The sequence below is a fragment of the Myotis myotis genome, unplaced genomic scaffold, assembly GCF_014108235.1.
Source record: "Myotis myotis isolate mMyoMyo1 unplaced genomic scaffold, mMyoMyo1.p scaffold_m19_p_9, whole genome shotgun sequence".
NCBI lineage: Eukaryota > Metazoa > Chordata > Mammalia > Chiroptera > Vespertilionidae > Myotis > Myotis myotis.
Genome location: NW_023416401.1, coordinates 24,457,554 through 24,475,890, shown reverse-complemented (window position 1 = coordinate 24,475,890; position 18,337 = coordinate 24,457,554). Strand labels below are relative to the sequence as shown.

Here is an 18,337-nt window from a genome sequence, read left to right as displayed (position 1 = left end):
TCGGCCTGGGCAAGTCTATTTTGAAGAAGCACTGTTGATATCTGGCTCTGTTGACTAATGAGTTTGCCGACCACTGGCCTAGGGGGAGCAGGGGAAGGAAACAAGGAGAGCAGTTAGGAGGCTATTGCAGTAAATCAGGCCATAGTTTCCAGTGGCCTGGGCACTTGGCAGTACAGGAGAGAGCTGTTCTGAAATCACTTTGAAGGCAGAGCTGAAGTGATTTGCTAATGGACATCAGGTGTGAGAGACAGATTGGAATTAGGGTGATTTCCAATGGTGTTAATAACCTGGAGAACAGGTCTAGGAGAAGAAATTGGAAATTTGGTTTTGATTTCATTAAGTCTGAGATGCTTATGACATCTTGTAGAGCTGTTAAGTTGCTGGTGGGATATATGACTGAAGATAGGAGAGCAGTTCAGGCTGGAGATAGAGGATGCTTATATTTAAACTATGAGACTGAAGGAGATCACCTCGGAAGCAAATGTAGATAATCAGCTCAAGGACCAAGCTCTGGGACATTCTCAGGGTGTAGAGGGCAGGGGAATGAGGAGGAACCAGCAAAAAACTGAGTAGTATCAGCAGGAATAGAACCAAGAGAGGAGTTCTAGACGTCAAATGAAAAAGCATTTTAAGAAGGGAGCTGCCAGCTGCCAAATGCTAAGGAGAGGGAGAGATTAGGGGAACCCACTATGTGCAGGCAAGGGCATACAAAGATGAGCCGGAGTGCCAGGCACAGAGTAGGTGTTCATGCATTGTTTTGGAATGAAGATAATCCTTGCTTCAAAACACCTCTCAGGTGGGGGGAGGAGCCAGCATGGGAAGTTACCTAACCAGCCAGGAGCCTGGTCTGGGGAGATGAGGCTTCTTCAGTCGAGTCTTCAGCGCTGAGAACTCAGGTGGGTTTCCATGTGCAGTCCTCTCTGTTCTGGATTTTCAGTTCCCTTCTCTCCATTATAAGGGCTTGGACTCAGGAGGAGATAAGGAACCAGTCAGCAGTCACGCTTAAGTTGAGAAGCATAGGACACAGTGACTACCCCATCCGACCAAAGAACCACAGAGCAAGAAAAGACCCGGGAAAAAGAGGAATGAGGTAGATACTTTTAAAAACAGTTTAAATTCACTACAAGTTTTAGTAAATTCCATTTGGTGGAAAGAACTTCCTTTTCCTAAGGAAAAGCTGTTTTAACGCACCTCTGGCCACAAGAGGTCTCCCTTTCCCTGAGCCGTATGGGTTTAAAGGGCAGGGCCAGAAAGTGATGGCGGGGTCAAGAAGCTCAACCTGGTCCCGGTAAGGCCAGTAGCAAATTTGGCAAAGAATTTACTTAAACTTTTAAGAAGTCAAAGTGTCCCTTTAACAGTAACATAGTTTATCAGTTTAAAAATGAAAAACCACAGGGTAATGTTGAGTGAACACATACTGGGAAGAGTAAGGAGTACTTCACTGTGCTTAATATTTAGGGAGTGATCGCTTCCCTCTGGTGACTATTTTATTAAGCATAATAGTTTGAAAAGTAACATCAGGTGAAGATAATATTAATAATAGCTAAAGTTTATTAGTTGTGTAGTGTGTTCTCAGTCTTTTTTAAAAAGGTATTAAGTCATATAATCTTTACCCAGCCATATAAGGTAGATACTTTAGCCTTAATATTAATAACACTTTGAGAAAGGTACTTTTGCAGGTGAAGAATTTGTGGCTTACAGAAATTAACAATTGGTTCAAGGTCACACAACTTGGGATTTGAACAGATATCTAACTCCACAATTATTTACCCCAAGTGTTAGATAGAACAAGGGTCTCAAGGTTTGGACCATTCTTACTAAATGGTATTTCTTGCTTAATATTAAAATGTAGCATAGTATTTTGCAGATATACCAGTAAACAGGATGAGGTGACAAGAACTTCAAGGGGATGAAAGTAGCCAACTGCAAAAAAACCCCACACAAACATCAAAAACAACATGAAAGTGACCAAATAGTGTCTCTAAGCAATGGCTAACCCTCCCTTCCAGGAGACAGAGCTTTGGTTATAACTCCTCATCTTCTTTACTTGCTGCAAGTAAATAAAACTACCTTGGGACAACCATGTCTCATTTTTGAATAAAGTACCCCAAAGCAGTGAACCCCTTGAGTTTGGTAACATACATAGCCTATGTTAAGTAAGTAGATTCATGAATATGTAAATGTTATATTAAGAAACAGTTTCTTAATTTGACATTACAGTGGTTCTTAACCAGGAATGAGAGTCAGATTCGTCTGATCTTTTAAAAAGAATTTAACTGTCCTGGCCTCCACCCAGGACAATTGAATTCAGTAGGTTGGGGGTGGGGGGAGGGGTCTGGAATCTGTTTGTGTCTTTTGAGTTATACTGGTGACTGTTATGTGTACAGGCCCTTGGTAGGGAACCACTGTAGGGAGCCGCATGGGGGAACTGGCTAAATTTATGTAGGTGAACGGTCCTCTAGGACACAGCAGCCAGGCAGCCTTAGAACAGTATTATGGTGATTTGCTCAGCATTTAACTACAAAAGGCTTCCAGTGTAAGATGTCCTTTCCCCTCCCTTGGAGAGCAGAGCTAGAAAGAAAGGGGGGATTCTCCAGGGACTTAGGTGAGAAGTGGCAAGAGCAGAACTCTCTGGGGACAGCATCGAGGTGTTGTTCTTAGCGAAGTGTGCACGCAGGCTGTCAGTCAGCCTGGCCGGGTGGTGAGACAAAACCCAGATGATACAAGTCTTTATCTATTGCTACTCGCTGTCGCCTTGGCAAACAGCCAGTGATAGTGCGTGCGGAGGCTGGGTGTTTCTACTTGGGGGTGAAACGTGGACACGAAAGGGGCCCTTCAAGGCAGGGGGCTGTGAACGATGAAGGAGCCAAGTCTTAAGAACTAGGAATCAGCTGGGAGGAAGAAAACATTTTCTATCCGTTTCTGAAATGAACAAACTTCTGCCGTGATTTTAAGTGGCCTAAGTCATTCTGCAATTTGGGTATGATAAGTTTGAAATCAGATAATCGTGTAATGTTCTCAGAGACTTCCTGTGCTTGCTTTCTTAATGGTCTCTATCCTCCCCTCCCCCGTCTCTCTCTCTCTCTCTCTCTCTCTCTCTCTCTCTCTCCCCCCCCCCTTCCCTTCCCCCACGCCCCCTCACACACACACAGAGCTTCCTGTTCTTGGTGGTTCCCACCTTCCTCGGAGTTACTCCATGCTCCTGTTAACCCTGGGCTCAGTTGGGATTTCCAGTCATTAGCCCCGGCCACAGCTTCATGTCATGGAGATTTATGTGTCCCTTTCGCTGGAGCTTGGGAACCTGACCTGCCCCAGGAACTTTATGAAGTCTGGCTTCACCGGCTCTTAGGACACCAGAGCAGAAGAACTTGGAAAGAGAATTAAACAAAAAAAAAATCATGATCCTTGAGTGTTTCTGAGATGAACTCCTTCTAACACAACTGGCAACTCTGTCTCAGAGATGGAGGACAGACAGACTCCTCGCCTTCAGAGGAGGTATTTACCCCGCAGGAGAGAGAACGGGAGTGCTCCGAGCCTTTGCGCTGGCTCCCCCGGGTTTTCTCAGGGTTCCTGGGTGGGGGGAATTCGGGTTGTGCATGAGCTCTGGACCCAGGCCTGCTGCAGCTCCAGACTCCGCTTCTAGACCCTCACTTCTCTGCTTTCAAAAGCATCTGTGAAACCAGGCCCCATTCCTTTCTCTGTAGTCACTAGATTCCTTTTTTGGGGTTGGCAGTGGTGCCGGAGCCCCAGGACCTGTGAGGGCATGTGAGTGGCGGTGGGGCTGAGATTTGCTCTGGGGGGTTCTGAGTGTGCCAGCACAGGGTGTTCTGCGAGTCTCCCTCCCCTCCCTTCCCAGTTCCTCCGCCCGCTCGCTCCCACAGACTCTGGGAACCCTGAGGTGGAAGAGAGCTCTTACCCAGGGGAAGAGGAGCCATCAGATCGCCCCAGCTGCCTACACTTTGTTCTCAGCTTCCCTTCCTCATCCCTCCAGCCCCTCCCAGGGTCTGAAGCACCAGCCCCATCTGAAACACCCCTCCCACTTTGAAGGAGGCTGGGCTGGCCAGGGGGTTATTTTGGGAGCAGCTTCTGAGATCCAATGGCCTTGTTAGGGCAACACTGACCTTTCTGTCCCGGGAGGAGGGCAGGATTGGACAGGGGCGGGGCAGCCTCGAGGAGATCGACAGCCCCGCACACCCCACACCCACGGGTAGAGGAGAAGGGGCCAGCGGGCTGCAGGAATTCAGCCTGGGGGCTGGGACGGTCACCGAGGGGAATTTCCCTCTTTGAGACGGCCTGGGGACCCCGCCACCCCACCCTTTCGCAGTGCTTCTTAAAGGGATCACAGCGTTTTTCCTTTGACTCCATGGAAGCCAGACTCGGGATGCTCTGTGGAGGCTCTGAATCTCTCCTTCCTGCTTCCTTCCCAACTGGCAGCCTTCCTCTGGCTGACTGAGGGGGCCTCCCAGGCATGGCACTGACCAGCCCACCCAGTGCTGACTTGGCTCCTGGGCTCACTCAGCCTCTGGTGGCACCTTGCTTTCCCCCTGCTGGGGTGCGGCGGTGGTGAGTGGGGGCACCCCCATCGCCCTCGACCCCCAAGCTGGAGGGCAGTCAGGTTGTCGGGGGCTATGATGAGATGAGTGGGGGCCGCTTTGACTTTGACGACGGGGGGGCGTACTGTGGAGGCTGGGAGAATGGAAAGGCCCACGGGCACGGGCTGTGCACAGGCCCCAAGGGCCAGGGCGAGTACGCGGGCTCCTGGAACTTTGGCTTTGAAGTGGCGGGCGTCTACACCTGGCCCAGCGGCAACACCTTCGAGGGATACTGGAGCCAGGGCAAACGGCATGGGCTGGGCATAGAGACCAAGGGACGCTGGCTCTACAAGGGCGAGTGGACACACGGCTTCAAGGGACGCTATGGAACCCGGCAGAGCAGCAGCAGCGGAGCCAAGTACGAGGGCACTTGGAACAACGGCCTGCAGGACGGCTACGGCACTGAGACCTATGCAGACGGAGGTGAGCCCAGCTGGGGCCTGCAGCGGGGGTAGGGCCCAGGTGGTGAGGAGCACTGGTGGAGGCGGAGGCAAGGGGCACGATGACACAGAAGCAGAGGGGCCAGGGAGTTATTTACCATGTGACTTCAGGCAAACTACCTCTCCAGGACCCACTCTCTTGTTAGGAAAGGTGGGGCCAATCAAGGCCTATGGAGAGGACTGGCAGGAGTGCTTAGGAAAGGCCTGCCATATAAACACACACCCAGCACACATTCATTAAGATGTAACTGCTGCTGTTCACATGCTAGGTTTGCCATCAACTGCGGAATAGACTCTAGCTTGTGCTCTAGGAGAATCGGGGTCTAGGCTCAACTTTGCCAAGAAAATGATTTTCAAGGAATAGATCATAAAACATTCATTCATCCACTCACCCATCCATGCATGCAGTCTTTTGTTCGGTGCATATTTCTGTGATACTTCCTATTTGCAAGCCTTGTAAAGGGACATAAAGAGGAATAAGAGACAGCCCAAGGCTTCAAAGATAGGCTTGTAGACAAACCATTATATACAAGTATGTACAGAGTGCTGTGGCAGTAAAGAGAAGGATGCTTTAGAAGAGGGGACATGTGAGTTGGATCTTGACGGGGAAATTGCATTTGTGAGGGCGGGAGTGGGAGAGAGAAAAATAAGTAAAAAGCTCAGAAGCAGGAGAGAACTCAGTGGGTTCAGGAAATGGAGAGGAATTTTCTGTGGCAAAACAGCCCTGGGAATTGGCAGAATAGATATCATTACCTCCTCCACTGGGGGTAACTTTGAACATACCACTTATCTTGGCCTCAGTTTCCTCATCCATAAAATGGGGTATTTTCAAATAAGCACTCAAAATGTAGTCAGTGGACAGGTAGCATCAGAAATAAATGCAAATTCAGGGGTCCCCCCTAGACCTGCTAAATCGGAATCTGAGGGTCAACCCAGACATCTATTTTAAGCTCATCCAGCAATTCTTATGCACGTTAAAGCATAAGGAGTATTGCTTTAAAACAGGGGCTTGCAAACTTTAGAGAGCAGGCCAAACTGGCCTGCTGCCTGCTTTTTGCAGCCTGGGAGCCGACAGTAATTTTACATTTTGAAATGTTTGGGGGGAAAATCAAAAGAACAACACTGTTTGTGAAAATGATATGAAAGTCCCTACATGACATCCTCAATTTTGTCTCTTGGCTCAAAAGCCGAAAAGATTTACTATTCGACGACAGGAAAAGTTTGCTGGCTCCCGCTGTAAGTGTTCATTCAGGGTCCTTCCAGCCCAGGGTCATTCTAGGCCTCCCTCACGTGCCCTGTTGGGGAGAGGCGCTGACACAGATAACTCAAAGCTATGGCTCATTGAAAAAAACACATATTTGGCGCCAGAGGACACTGGAGCCGGGGGCAGGAAGGACATAGTCAGCCCAGGGTTTGCTCAAGCTGAGGCCCTTGGGCATATAAAGAGAGTGGTCCCCGGTGCAGGATGGGATGACTGGGCTGCCAGTCGGTGGGTATCTGGCGAGGGCCCACCCTCGAAAGTGTCCGGATGTTAACGAGGTTATATCCCTGGAGTTTCTATGTGTGCCATGGCGGTGGCACAGCACTGGCTGGAACTGGACAGCACTGAGGACAAATTCTGGTACCACACTTCCTAATTCTGTGTACCACACTTCCTAATTCAGTGACCGTGAGCTGTTGCTGAACTTCTGCAATTCAGCGCAATGCAATTCACTAGATGTTTGTGCCCAGTACTATGTAAGCACTAGGGACAAGCAGAGAGCAGGCCTCGATTTCTCTGGCTGTAAGATGGAGATAACCCTTGAGTGCTTGCCAGGTACCAATTCCTGTTGCAAAGTGGTGCACAGTGCATGGGTGTCAAATGTTTCTTCTCTTTCCTCTTGCAAACCAAGGTGTGTATGATTGGGGCCTGGATGTGAGTCACGGGGACACATATTTTGGGGAAGCTATAGGTTGATCTCCTGATATGTCTAAAGGGAGTGTGTGTGTGTGTTGGGGGGGGCTCATTTATTCATGCAACCAATATTACAGAGCATCATCTATATGCCAGGCACCATCCTACATGAGTTCCAGGGGCTGGGGCAGTGAACAAGCAAAGTCCTCAGGAAGCTTCCTGTCTCATGAAGACAGAAATAAACTGGAAAACACATGTAATTTCCAGAAGTTGTGAGTGTTATGAGAAAAAAAGCAAAGAAGGAAGAGGGTGATGTTTTGGATAGGGTAGTCTGAGAAGCAGGATGGAGAGTTCTAGAGTGAAGACTTCCCCGCAGCAGGAGTGGCCCTTGCAAAGGCCCTGAGGCAGGACTGGGCTTGGGGTGCTTGAGGAACAGCAAGAGCGCCAGGGTGTCAGGAACAGAGTGACTGAGGGGAGCAGGCAGCGGCGGCCGGGAGATGTGGGCATGGGCCAGATCAAGGAGGCTTTGCAGGGGCCTGGGTATGATCCGAGGTGTAGTCAGGTGACCAGAAGACCTGGTCCAGCCTCTTTTCCCAAATGAGAGAACCCCACTTTCAGGCAGCCTAGAAACCTCACAGATCCTCTCTCCCAAGCCACACACGAGGTACAACTCTCCAAAATTAGATGTGGCCACTGCTTTGGAAAATCTCTTTAATCAACCTGTCATCGGTTCCCCGAGGGTTTGTTAAGGACCTGCCCTTTGCCCCATTCTGGTAGCGCTGGGCGGAATGTGGACAATTAAGATCCTGTGCTTAGAAAGGTTGGGAGTCGGGTAGCCCTGGGTTATTACACATCCTGGCTCCATCACATTCTTTAATCTCTTAGAGCCTTAGTTTCCTCATCCATAAAATGAGTTTATCCTAATCTCTACTAAGACTTCTCATGGGATAAATGGGCACTCAATAAATGGTAGCTGCTGCCCTGGTTGGTTTTCTCAGTGGTTAGTGTCAGCCTGCAGACCGAAGGGTCCACAGGTTTGATTCCTGGTTAAGGGCACATACCTCGGTTGCAGGCTCAATCCCCAGCCCAGACCGGGGTGTGTGTGGGAGGTAACCAATCAATGTGTCTCTTTCACATCGATGTTTCCCTCTCTCTCTCTCTCTCTCTCTCTCTCTCTCTCTCTCTCTCTCTCTCTCCCTCCTCCCTCCCCTCCACGCTCTCTAAAAACAAATCAATGAAAAAAATATCCTCGGGTGAGGAATAAAAATAAATAAATGGTAGTTGCGATCATTACTATTAACTATCATTAATTCATTCACTAAAAATGTATTGAGTGCTTTTTATTTAGCCAGCACTACACCACACTGGGTGGTAGGGAGAGAGTAGAGAAATGAACAGAATGAAAAGGTACCTGCCTTCCAGAGACTCTAACGTGAAATTGTACTAAGTGCGTTGACTACCCGGCAGGGGAGTACCCACCGGGGACTAAGGGAGCCAGAGGCAGGCCGCTAACCAGACAGGCATTCAGGGAGGCTTCCTGGAGTAAGTGGCAAGCCAGGCTCCTATGAATGGAGTCAGCCGGGTGACAGGGTGGAGGACGAGTGCTCCAGGTGGAGAGAAAGGGTACAAAGCCAGGAGGTCCAAAACTTGCTGTCCAGCCGGAGACTGAGCTGAAACTTGCATCTTCTCCGAAGTTCTGAGATGTCGTGATCAAAGGGACCATGTGCCCCCTTTCCTCCACTCCCCACCTTACCTGGCAGTCAAATGGTATAGGTGCCTGCTGTAAACCGAAGAAAACTGCACTCTTCCAAAATGGAGGTGTCAATCCATTAACAGGTGGCACAGTGGGTCATGACCTGCATTTTTTCTAAGGAAAGAATAGAATAGAAAGCATCACAGTGTTTCATAGAGAATCAGATAAAGCATTGTTTCCTAAAATATTTGTTCAGTTGGAGACATAGTGTGTGTGTATGTATGTGTGTGTGTGTGAAGTGAATTAGTTATGCAAATAATAATAATAATAAAACCTTGAGAGTATTTGCTTAGGAAGTTTTTAATATTCAGTATTTTTGGAAGTGTCAATGAAGTACTGATGGGGTGGTCATAATAATCTGGCCACTCAGTGTATAAATGTCTACATTTATGTGTGTATTATAATAGCAACTTTATTTCTTACTAAACTTTTGTATTGTGGTCAGAAAGTTTGAAAGTCATGATTCTAAAGTGTCTCTCTGGCTGGAGGGTAAGCCCTCCCATTGTCTGGTGGGAAGGGGACGGTGGTACAGGCACAGGGGCTCTGGCCCCTAAACCTGCTGTAAGCCTCTTGGCACCCTCCCCCTGCCTATAGCCCTTTACTCCCCTGGCCATATATAGCCAAACTAAAAATAGCTGCTGACTTACGGTAAAACTCCAAAGCAAGCATAGCCCGGGCCCTCCAGTAGTACACTGCGGGGTGCCTGGCTGTTCCCAGAGACCCACAGACTTCAGGACTAGAAGGGCCTTCAGTGAGCGATGGTTTCTGAGGTTGTGGACCGGGGCCCCAAGCCTTGGCCTCAGAGGCCTATAAATGCCCTAAAGCTGAGGCGAGATGTATGCCATGCAAGATGTGTGCATATGCGCATGGACTATCTGTGTTCCTCTGGGAGGTGTTTCCTCAGAAAGCCTCAGATTCTCAAAATAATCTGGTGCTCAAACAGGTTATTAAACCAAGTTCCCCAACTATTGATGTAACTCAATAATCCCCTCGCCCAAATGTGCAGTGGAAAAACCAGCTTTCCCATAAGGCTATTAATAATAGTAGTAGTAATAATAATAATAGTTAACACTTGGGAAGTGTGGACAATGTGCGGGGTGCTGTTCTTGGCATGTGGCACATGTGTTACTTAAACTCTCACAGCAACCTTACGGGGAGGTGCTAATATCACTCCTATCTTATTTTACCTTATTTTATGAGATAAGTTAAAATAATTGGTTTAATTGGCCAGGAAAAGAAAAGACTAAGGGATGAGTTATCTTCCGTAGTAGATGAAACGTTTTAATTTTTTATTTATTTTGTTTTCAGGTAAGACCATTTGTTGAAAAAATTATATATTCTCTGTTTCTTGTATTAAAAAAAATATTTTTTAAATTTCCATCCCCCCACCCCTTTTTTGGCAACCATCAGCTTGTTCTCTATATCTATGGGCCTACTTCTGTTTTGTTTTGTTTATTCATTTTTTTAATGTTCCACATATAAGTGAGGTCGTACGGTATTTATCTTTCTCTGACTTATTCCACTTAACATAATGCTCTTAGGATCTATCCATGTTGTTGAAAATGGCAAGATTTCATTCTTTTGGTGGCTGAATAACATCCCATTGTATATATTCACCAATCTTCTTTATCCATCCATTTATTTGTGGGCATCTAGGTTGCTTCCATATCTTAATTATCACTAATAATGCTGCAATGAACTAGGGGTGCATATTAGTATTATTTTCAAATTAGTATTTCTGTCTTCTTCCTATGAATACCAGAAGAGGAATTGCTAGCGTATGTCAGCTCTATTTTTAATTTTTTGAGGAATCTCCATACCGTTTTCTATAGTGACTGCATTACCCCTATTTTATAGATGAGGAAACTTAGACACAGATTATTTTAAGTATTCTCACTCACAGCCCTCTAGCTAACAAGAGACAGAGGTAGAATTTGATAATACCTGATAATATTTCATAATATAAGTATTTTAACGAATGAAAAATGACTACAGAAAAGAATCAGGACGAGCAGTGCCAAATGAACATGTGGGGCCCCTTCTACCAAATCAGTAAGTACTTCAGATGGCGACAGCAGAGCATTAAACACGTGCAGGGCCCTCTAAGCTCAGGGCCCCATGCAGCTGCCCAGGAAACATGAGTGAAGCTCAGGCTCTGTGCTAAGAACCTTCCATGCATTATATGATTTAGGCTTCTTAACAACTCTCTCATTGACTACACTAGCAGCTTTGAAATGTTCATGATTGCAACCCAGTGTGGAGTATGTACTTCATATTTTGATCCTATGCGCACACACACAAATGTAAAATGTTCATCATAAGACATCATAAGATCATCCCTTTCTCAATGCAGTACTTGCTATTTTCTTTTACTCGATCCTATTGATAGAGAACTATTATTCTATCTTGCTGAGAGAATTAAATGATGCCCGGATATATGTAAAAGCATTTAGAACAGCGTTTGGCATCTGTTTAGCACTTTTATTATTATTACATGCTGGAAAAACTATTTTTATGTGTTTAACTATGACAACTGGGTCAAAAACCCAAGCTTCTTTGTTCTAAATATGTTCAATTTTTTTCTCCTCCCCAAAGTGGATAATTTCAACTCATTTTAGCCCAACTGACTCTGGACATAGAAGCTAAATGAATTTGCCAGGATGAAGTCCTAAGCAGTGATGCCTGGTGTCACATTATCTGGGCCTGCGATATGTGTTCCTTGAATCAGCCTCCATATTTATTTATTTAATTGCTCCCCAAAGGAATATTTTTTCTATTGACCTATTTGTCCATCTTTATGCCAATATCACGCTGCCTTGGTTACTGGAACCTTATAGTAAACTTGAAATCAGAGTAAATCCTCCAACTTTGCTCTTCTTGTTCAAGATTGTTTGGGTTATTCTAGGTTAGTTCCATTTCTATTTCCATTATAAAACCAGCTCGTAGAGTTCTATTACAAAGTTTGCTGGGAATTTTATTAAAAATGCATTTGATCTATGCATCAGTTTGGAAAGCATGGTTATCTTAACAGCAATGAGTCTTCCAGTCCAGGGACATGGTATATATATCCCTATTTATTCAGGTCTTTAATTCACTCTGCAATGCTTTGCAGTTTTCCATGTCTTGCATATCTTTTGTTAAATAAAATTAAGTATTTTTTATGATGTAGTAAATGGCATTTTAAATTTTATTTTTCTAGTTGTTCACTGCTAGGTTATAGAAACAATTACTTTTGTATATTGGCTTTGGATCCTTTTACCTTGCTAAATTAATTTCTTCATTCTAATATGATTTTTTTGTTTGTTTTTGACTTTCAGATTTAAGAAAAACATCTTTTAATTGAAAATTTCTTTATTGCTATTAAACATCATGTGTAGAAGTCCTAAGAGAGTCTGGTAGTACTAAAGGGAGACACATGGTCCTTAAGCACTTGGGGCTTAGAGTAGCCAGATCTGAGTTCAAATCCCAGCTGTGGCACTTCTTAATTCTATGAACCTGGGGACATTGTGTAACCTTTCTGAGCTTCCATTTCCTTTTCCTATTAAGGATGTCAAACTCCTTCTCAACATGATTGAAACAATGAAATGAGATGATACATAAGAGAACCTAGCATAATGCTTATCACATAGGAATGTTGAGACATATATTCTCCTTTCTGTATTTCTGTGTACAGTCCAAAGGGCGAACTAATTCAGGATGGCCTGCAAAATTAGCTTTTGACTTTGGAGCAGTTAATAAGCCACGACTTTGATTCACTTAGTTCTGCCTTGAGTCCTGCCAGTGTAGATGAAATCCATGCCAGGCATGGTTCCATTTCGAATGTAGAATCAGCATAATTTAACCTCATCTTGAAAATCTCATGCCTCAGTTCACAGCCAGGCGTCAGTGTGACAGCCGGCTGAGTTGCAGTCATGCCAGCTCCCTGGCCTTATCTGGGACCCCGGGGGGAGCAGAGTGGACTCTCAGCAAGACAGGGAAATGGGCGTAATTACTCTTTCCCCTCTGTGGCCTTGTTTTCTGTGATGCATGTGTCCAACTGGCCAAGTCCCCCGTCCAAGGCTGGTCTCCTGGGATTTGCTGAGTTTCCAGGGCCTGCTAATTCCATGTCCCCAGCAGCTGTTGCCTGGACCAGCCCTTGCTGAAACACCCTTGCAAAGAATGTGGAGTCTCATTTTCTGAGGGCCCTGGTGGAGGGTGGGGTGCGGGGTGCAGGGCTTTCTTCCTGCCATAGATCAGAGCGTTGTCCTGTTGTCTCCTATCCTTCCTAAGCAGGTGAGCAATTAGGCCTGGTCTCGAGCGCAGCATCCAGGGCCCCTACTCGCTCCTGTGTAACTGAGAGTTGAGGGTCTAGACCTAGCTGACAGAATCCATAGAGCGATCCAGGGGCAGTGAGAACTCCAGCACCCCTCCTCCTGCCATTCGCATAGTGAGCACCCTGAGTCTGGGAGTGTTCAAGCACATGGTGCTGAGGGCTCAGAGTGGGGGTCGCTCACCGAGGCCTGCAGGAAATGCTGTTTGGCATGCACAATCGTTTCTGTTCCTTTTATTTTTTAATGACATTAGACTCCTTTATGGATACCATCTTCACAAAGTGATCAAATCTCACAGCATCAATGATAAGACAACCTGACAATATGGCCCTTGATGAAATGTATAGGGAAGGATGCAACATCACCCATATCACATCCCTGCCAGGAAGAGTGGAGTGGGGACAGTTCATGCAGGGACCTGCAGGCCACTGTAAGAATCTGGCTTCTACTCTGAGAAAAGTGGGGGCTCTAAAAGCATCATGATCTGCCTTGGTTTAAAGGGATTCCTTTGGCTACTGTTATCTATACTAATAAAAGGGTAATATGCTAATTAGACCAGGAGACTTTCCAGGAGACCTTCCGGATAAAGCCATGGTGGTGCGGCCAAGGCAGAGGCGGTTAGGGGTGACCAGACCAGGAGGAAAGGGCAGTTGGGGGTGAGCAGGCCAGCAGGCAGAGTGGTTAGGGGCGATCAGGCAGGCAGGCAGGTGAGCAGTTAGGAGCCAGCGGTCCCAGATTGCAAGAGGGATGTCCTGTGGGATCAGACCTAAACCAGCAGTTGGACATCCCCCGAGAGGTTCCAGATTGCAGAGGGTGCAGGCTGGGCTGAGGGACATCCCCCTGCCCCCGTGCACAAACTTTGTGCACCGGGCCACTAGTGTGTGTGTATATATATAAATATACACTGAGTGGCCAGATTATTATGACCACCCCATCAGTACAATGAAGTGAATTAGTTATGCAAATAATAATAATAATAATAAAACCTTGAGAGTATTTGCTTAGGAAGTTTTCAATATTCAGTATTGGAAGTATCAATGAAGTACTGATGGGGTGGTCATAATAATTTGGCCACTCAGTGTATATATATTTCATAGAGGAAGGGAGAGTGAGATAGAGAAAAACATCAATGATGAGAGAGAATCATTGATCGGCTGCTGCCTCCTGCACGCCCCACACTGGGGGTTGAGCCCACAACCCAGGCATCTGCCCTGACGGGGAATCAAACCGTGACCTCCTGGTTCATAGGTGGATTCTTACCACTGAGCCATGCCGGCCAGGCTTGGCTACTGTTTTGAGAGACTGTTTGGGAGAGAGGAAGTGGTGCAGGAAGGGTAGAAGCAGGGAGACCTATTAGTGAGTTTATGCAATAAAACAGATGAGAAGCACCAGTGGCTTGGACCCCCATCTCATCACAGCAAAGGCAGAGAGAAGTGGTTGAACTCTGGATCTATTGTGGAGGTAGAGCCCATAGGTTTTGCTGACTGGATGGGAAGCAAGAGGAAGAGAAGTCAAGGATGGTTCCATGGCTTTGGCCTGAGCCACAGAAGGGCAGTGTTGCCCTGAACTGAGATGGGATGAGGGTTCGAAAAGGGAAGGTTAGGAGCTCAGTGCTGAACACCGAGGATGGCAGATGCCTCTAGGACATGCCACAGGGACATGAGGGTTATGGGGACATGAACACAGGGGCCTGGATGACCACTGGGTGGCCTCCTTCTGAACCAAGACACTCTGCCCTTGATCCCTTTTGCTTCTCCCCTTCACAGACACCATTATTTCTGGTTTCCAAGGCCCGCAGGGTTGCTGAGCTGACCCAGTGCCTGGCAAAGGGGCTTCACCCAGGTCACAGGCTCCCAGGCTATCAGCATCCAGGCGATGTCACCTGGTTAATCCCCTGCTTCTTGTGCAAGCTGTGGGGCGTCATCCGGGGCAGCAGCCTCTGGATTTGGGGGAGGGAGGGGTTGGAGCCCTGCAGGCTACGGGACTTGTCATACACCCCTGCAACCTGACCCTGCTCCTGGAGCTGGTGACATTTGTCATCAGCTCCTCCACATTAGGTCTTCGAGTGGTGATCCTGGGAAACCGGAGACAGAGGTGCTTTGACGGGCGGCAGCATTTGGGAGCCATGGGAAGGGACTTGGTGCCACCTTGCAAGCCAGCTAGAGAGCTCTTGTGGAGGTAGAGCCCACAGGTTTTTCTGATCGATTGGATGGGGAGCAAGAGGAGGAGGAGTCAAGGATGGCTTCATGGCTTTGGCCTGAGCCACGGAAGGACAGTGTTGCCATGAACTGAGATGGAATGAGGGTTCGAATAGGGAAGGTCAGGAGCTCAGTGTTGGACACCGATGCCTGTTGGACATGCTAGGCTGTGGGACTGTTACAGGAAAAACAGCTCAGTCTACATGCTCACCCAAAGGGACCATTCAGCTCACTCACAAACCATGCCGTGAAGTACAAATCCAGTAAGAAGACCAAGGTGGACCCACCCACACCCTAGAAAGGAATCTAAGACATTTAAAGTGAACAAGAACCATTCAACAAGTGTTTATTGAGTGCCTAGTATGTGCTAGGTAGTGTTCTCAGTGGCAGGGATAGTGGTAGAGTGGGGGACAGCTAACCTTTTAGTCTATTTGTTATTCGTATAGACTTGTGAATGAGAGGGGGAAAAAACAGAAGGACCTAAATTCTTAACAGCGATTACCCCTGGAGAAATGATATATTATTTTTAGTACTCTTCTATTGTTAGAATTTTATGCAAAAAGCATATATGACTTTTATAATTTTAAAAAGTGCCTTCCCTCCCAACATATAAATGACATTAACATACAGACATTCAGGGTATAAAAAGCATTTGGGGGCTCTAAGCAGAATTCTCTAGAATGTAGACTCAGATCCCATAAGATTGCCCTTTGTTCTTCTCTCCACTGTGGGATTCAGCTCTTCAAAGCAAGGAAGATGGAAGAACAATCAAGGCAGGAGATCTGTTCTTTAGTCCCAGCTGAGCCTGGCTGGTGGTCTTGGAAAAGTCCCTCTACTTCCCTGTGCCCTAGCTTCATCCTCTGTATAATGAGAGGCTGAACTACACTTACTTCTAAGGGTAAGTGGATTTTCTTTCATATGCAACACCAGCTAACTGACTGTGTCTGCCTAGAGATGTGGCGAGGGGAGACAGCACGACCACATTAGGAGGGTCCAGCATTGAGATCAAGTAGCAACGTCTGTTGTGGACAGAGCCTGGGGAAGAGGTGGCCCATGTGGCAGATTACGTGTTGCCTTGGACTAGATGGTCTCCAAGGTCCACTTCAGCAGTGACCTTGGGATGGAGACACCCTCACTTACTGCCAAGTTGAGGTTGTGTATGAACATGTTGCCTATTTGCAGATATCAGGAACATGACAGTCTGTATTAGACACGGGTGCGGTCGCCAGCTCCTACCAGCTCATGAGAGCCCGCTGTTAAATTTCCAAGACTCGTGCAAGCTGGCTGTTCAACCATTGGTAGCTTGACTGGCAATGATGGGATTATTTCTATGATGGAAATTGGCTAAGGTTACAAATCAGGGTTGTTTATTTTTCCCAAAGAGCTGTCTTACCAGTGTACCACTGAACACTGTGCTAATATGAAACGCCCTTTATTCCTTCCCACCCAGATTTAGGGCGTCCAGCCATCCCCAAATCCGTTGCCTTGGAACTGTCCTGCTTTTATATTGAAAGTCTCACCTTGGAGGAAACGGCTCAGTCTCAGGCAAACTGGGATGACTGGTCACCTGCAATTCTTTACCATGAAGTGAAGATAGCCCACATTTTAGAGCCTGCGATATCGCTGGAGGCACTACTCACAGCCACCGCAGAGTGGGCTTGCTAGGCTTGCGTTGCCCGGCAGAGAAATGAACTGGGGTTGACTGGGTGCCAGGAGGGCCACACTGTGCCAGGCAGAAGGCACATCACGTGCAAAGCTTTGGGGGTGGGATGTAGTCTATTGTGTTTAAGAAAAAGCTGGAGCACAGAGACTGAGAAAGAAAGTGGGATAGGTGAGGGTGCAAAGGTGGCAGGGCCCAGGTCATGCAGGCTTCATGGGTCACAGTGAGGAGTGTGACGTCATCCTTACGGTAGGTGTTGCAGGACACCCGCAGAGCCCCGTCAGGACCAGGGTCCTCATTCCCTCGGCTGCCGATGGCTCAGAGCTGGACACTGCCCTCTGTCAAAGAGCGGTGCCTCCCTCTGGGGCAACCCATAGCTAATGACTGGTTGATACCAGAATACAAAGACCCAGCCTTCTTGCTTTGATTTGGGGCAACTCTGAAGGGCCAGCTCCAGAGATCCTCATGGGATCAGCTGACGCCTTGGTAGTAACTGTTCAAGTTCTTCTGCTGTTGATTCCTGCTTCCTTCCTTACAGCTGTTTGATCTGAGAGCACTCACCACAGAATCGCCCCCACTCAATCTTAGTCTCAGAATGTGTTTTCTAGGACCCACGACAATCCTCCTCAAGGCGCTGGGAAGCCATTGCAGGGTTTTAAGTGGGGTAACCAGATTAGATCTGCATCTTATAAAGGCGATGAGGCTGGTGGAGTGAAGGGTGGATTGAATTACGCGCCAGGAAAGGCAGGAGACCAGGGAAGATGCTATTGTAATCAAGCAGGAAGGACTTGTGAGGCCTGGACTAGGTGGATGTGTGGGAATAAAGAGAAGTGGAGGGGTTAGAGGGATATTCACAATCGGGTCTGTCTGTTTCCAAAGCCCAGGCAATTTCCATTATTCTTTGCTGCCCCCAAATATGTCCCAGGCTTGACTTGCTTTCTCTGGAATGCTGGGTCCACGGTCTTTGTCAAGGTGGATTAGAGCCAAGCTCGGATCGGCCCTCTAACCTCAGGAGGACCTGTATGTGTGACTATGGCATGGACAGGTATGTTCACCACAATGTACATTCCTGGTTTACCTGGTCTGATTTTGCTGTGCCTGGACAGGAGCCACTGACCCTTGAACTCTCCTGTGCGCACCCTCCATTGCAAACCCCAGGTGAAATCTGTTGATGCTTCCATGGTCCTGCCCAGTGATCTTGGGCTCACATCTGAGACAACATGAGAGGACATGCAGAAGGACCCGGGATGGCTACTAGACGAAATAGGCAAGATATAGGCAGGATAGTTGCCACAGGAAGTAAGAAGTGATGAATGTCTGAAGCAATGAGACCATGGTGGTAGACGGTGGCCTGGGGGGTGTCCTAAGGGAGGTGGCTTTGAAACTGGGCTTTGGCAGATTTAGGAAGACAAAGCTGAAAAGGTAAATGGGGTCGAGGTCAGGAAGACACTGGGCTGTTGGGTAAGGACTTCCATAGGCAGTGGAGACCC

General features: G+C 47.3%; 1 protein-coding gene and 1 long non-coding RNA gene across 2 annotated transcripts in view; one reads left to right on the top strand and one right to left on the bottom strand.

Moving 5' to 3' along the window:
• Positions 1 to 21: 21 nt before the first annotated feature.
• LOC118663326 lies at positions 22 to 3,980 on the bottom strand. Its single transcript, XR_004970016.1, has 4 exons — positions 3,917 to 3,980; positions 3,179 to 3,367; positions 827 to 1,001; positions 22 to 78 (listed from the first exon to the last, which is right to left on the bottom strand). It is a non-coding gene; the product is annotated as an uncharacterized LOC118663326 (long non-coding RNA).
• The window catches only part of JPH2 (junctophilin 2), a 64,643-nt gene continuing 49,658 nt past the window's right edge, over positions 3,353 to 18,337 (top strand). The window contains exon 1 of the mRNA XM_036322778.1: positions 3,353 to 5,015. Within this exon, the coding sequence (XP_036178671.1) occupies positions 4,637 to 5,015 (379 nt within the window). The 5' untranslated portion in view covers positions 3,353 to 4,636. The remainder of the gene's footprint in view (positions 5,016 to 18,337) is intronic.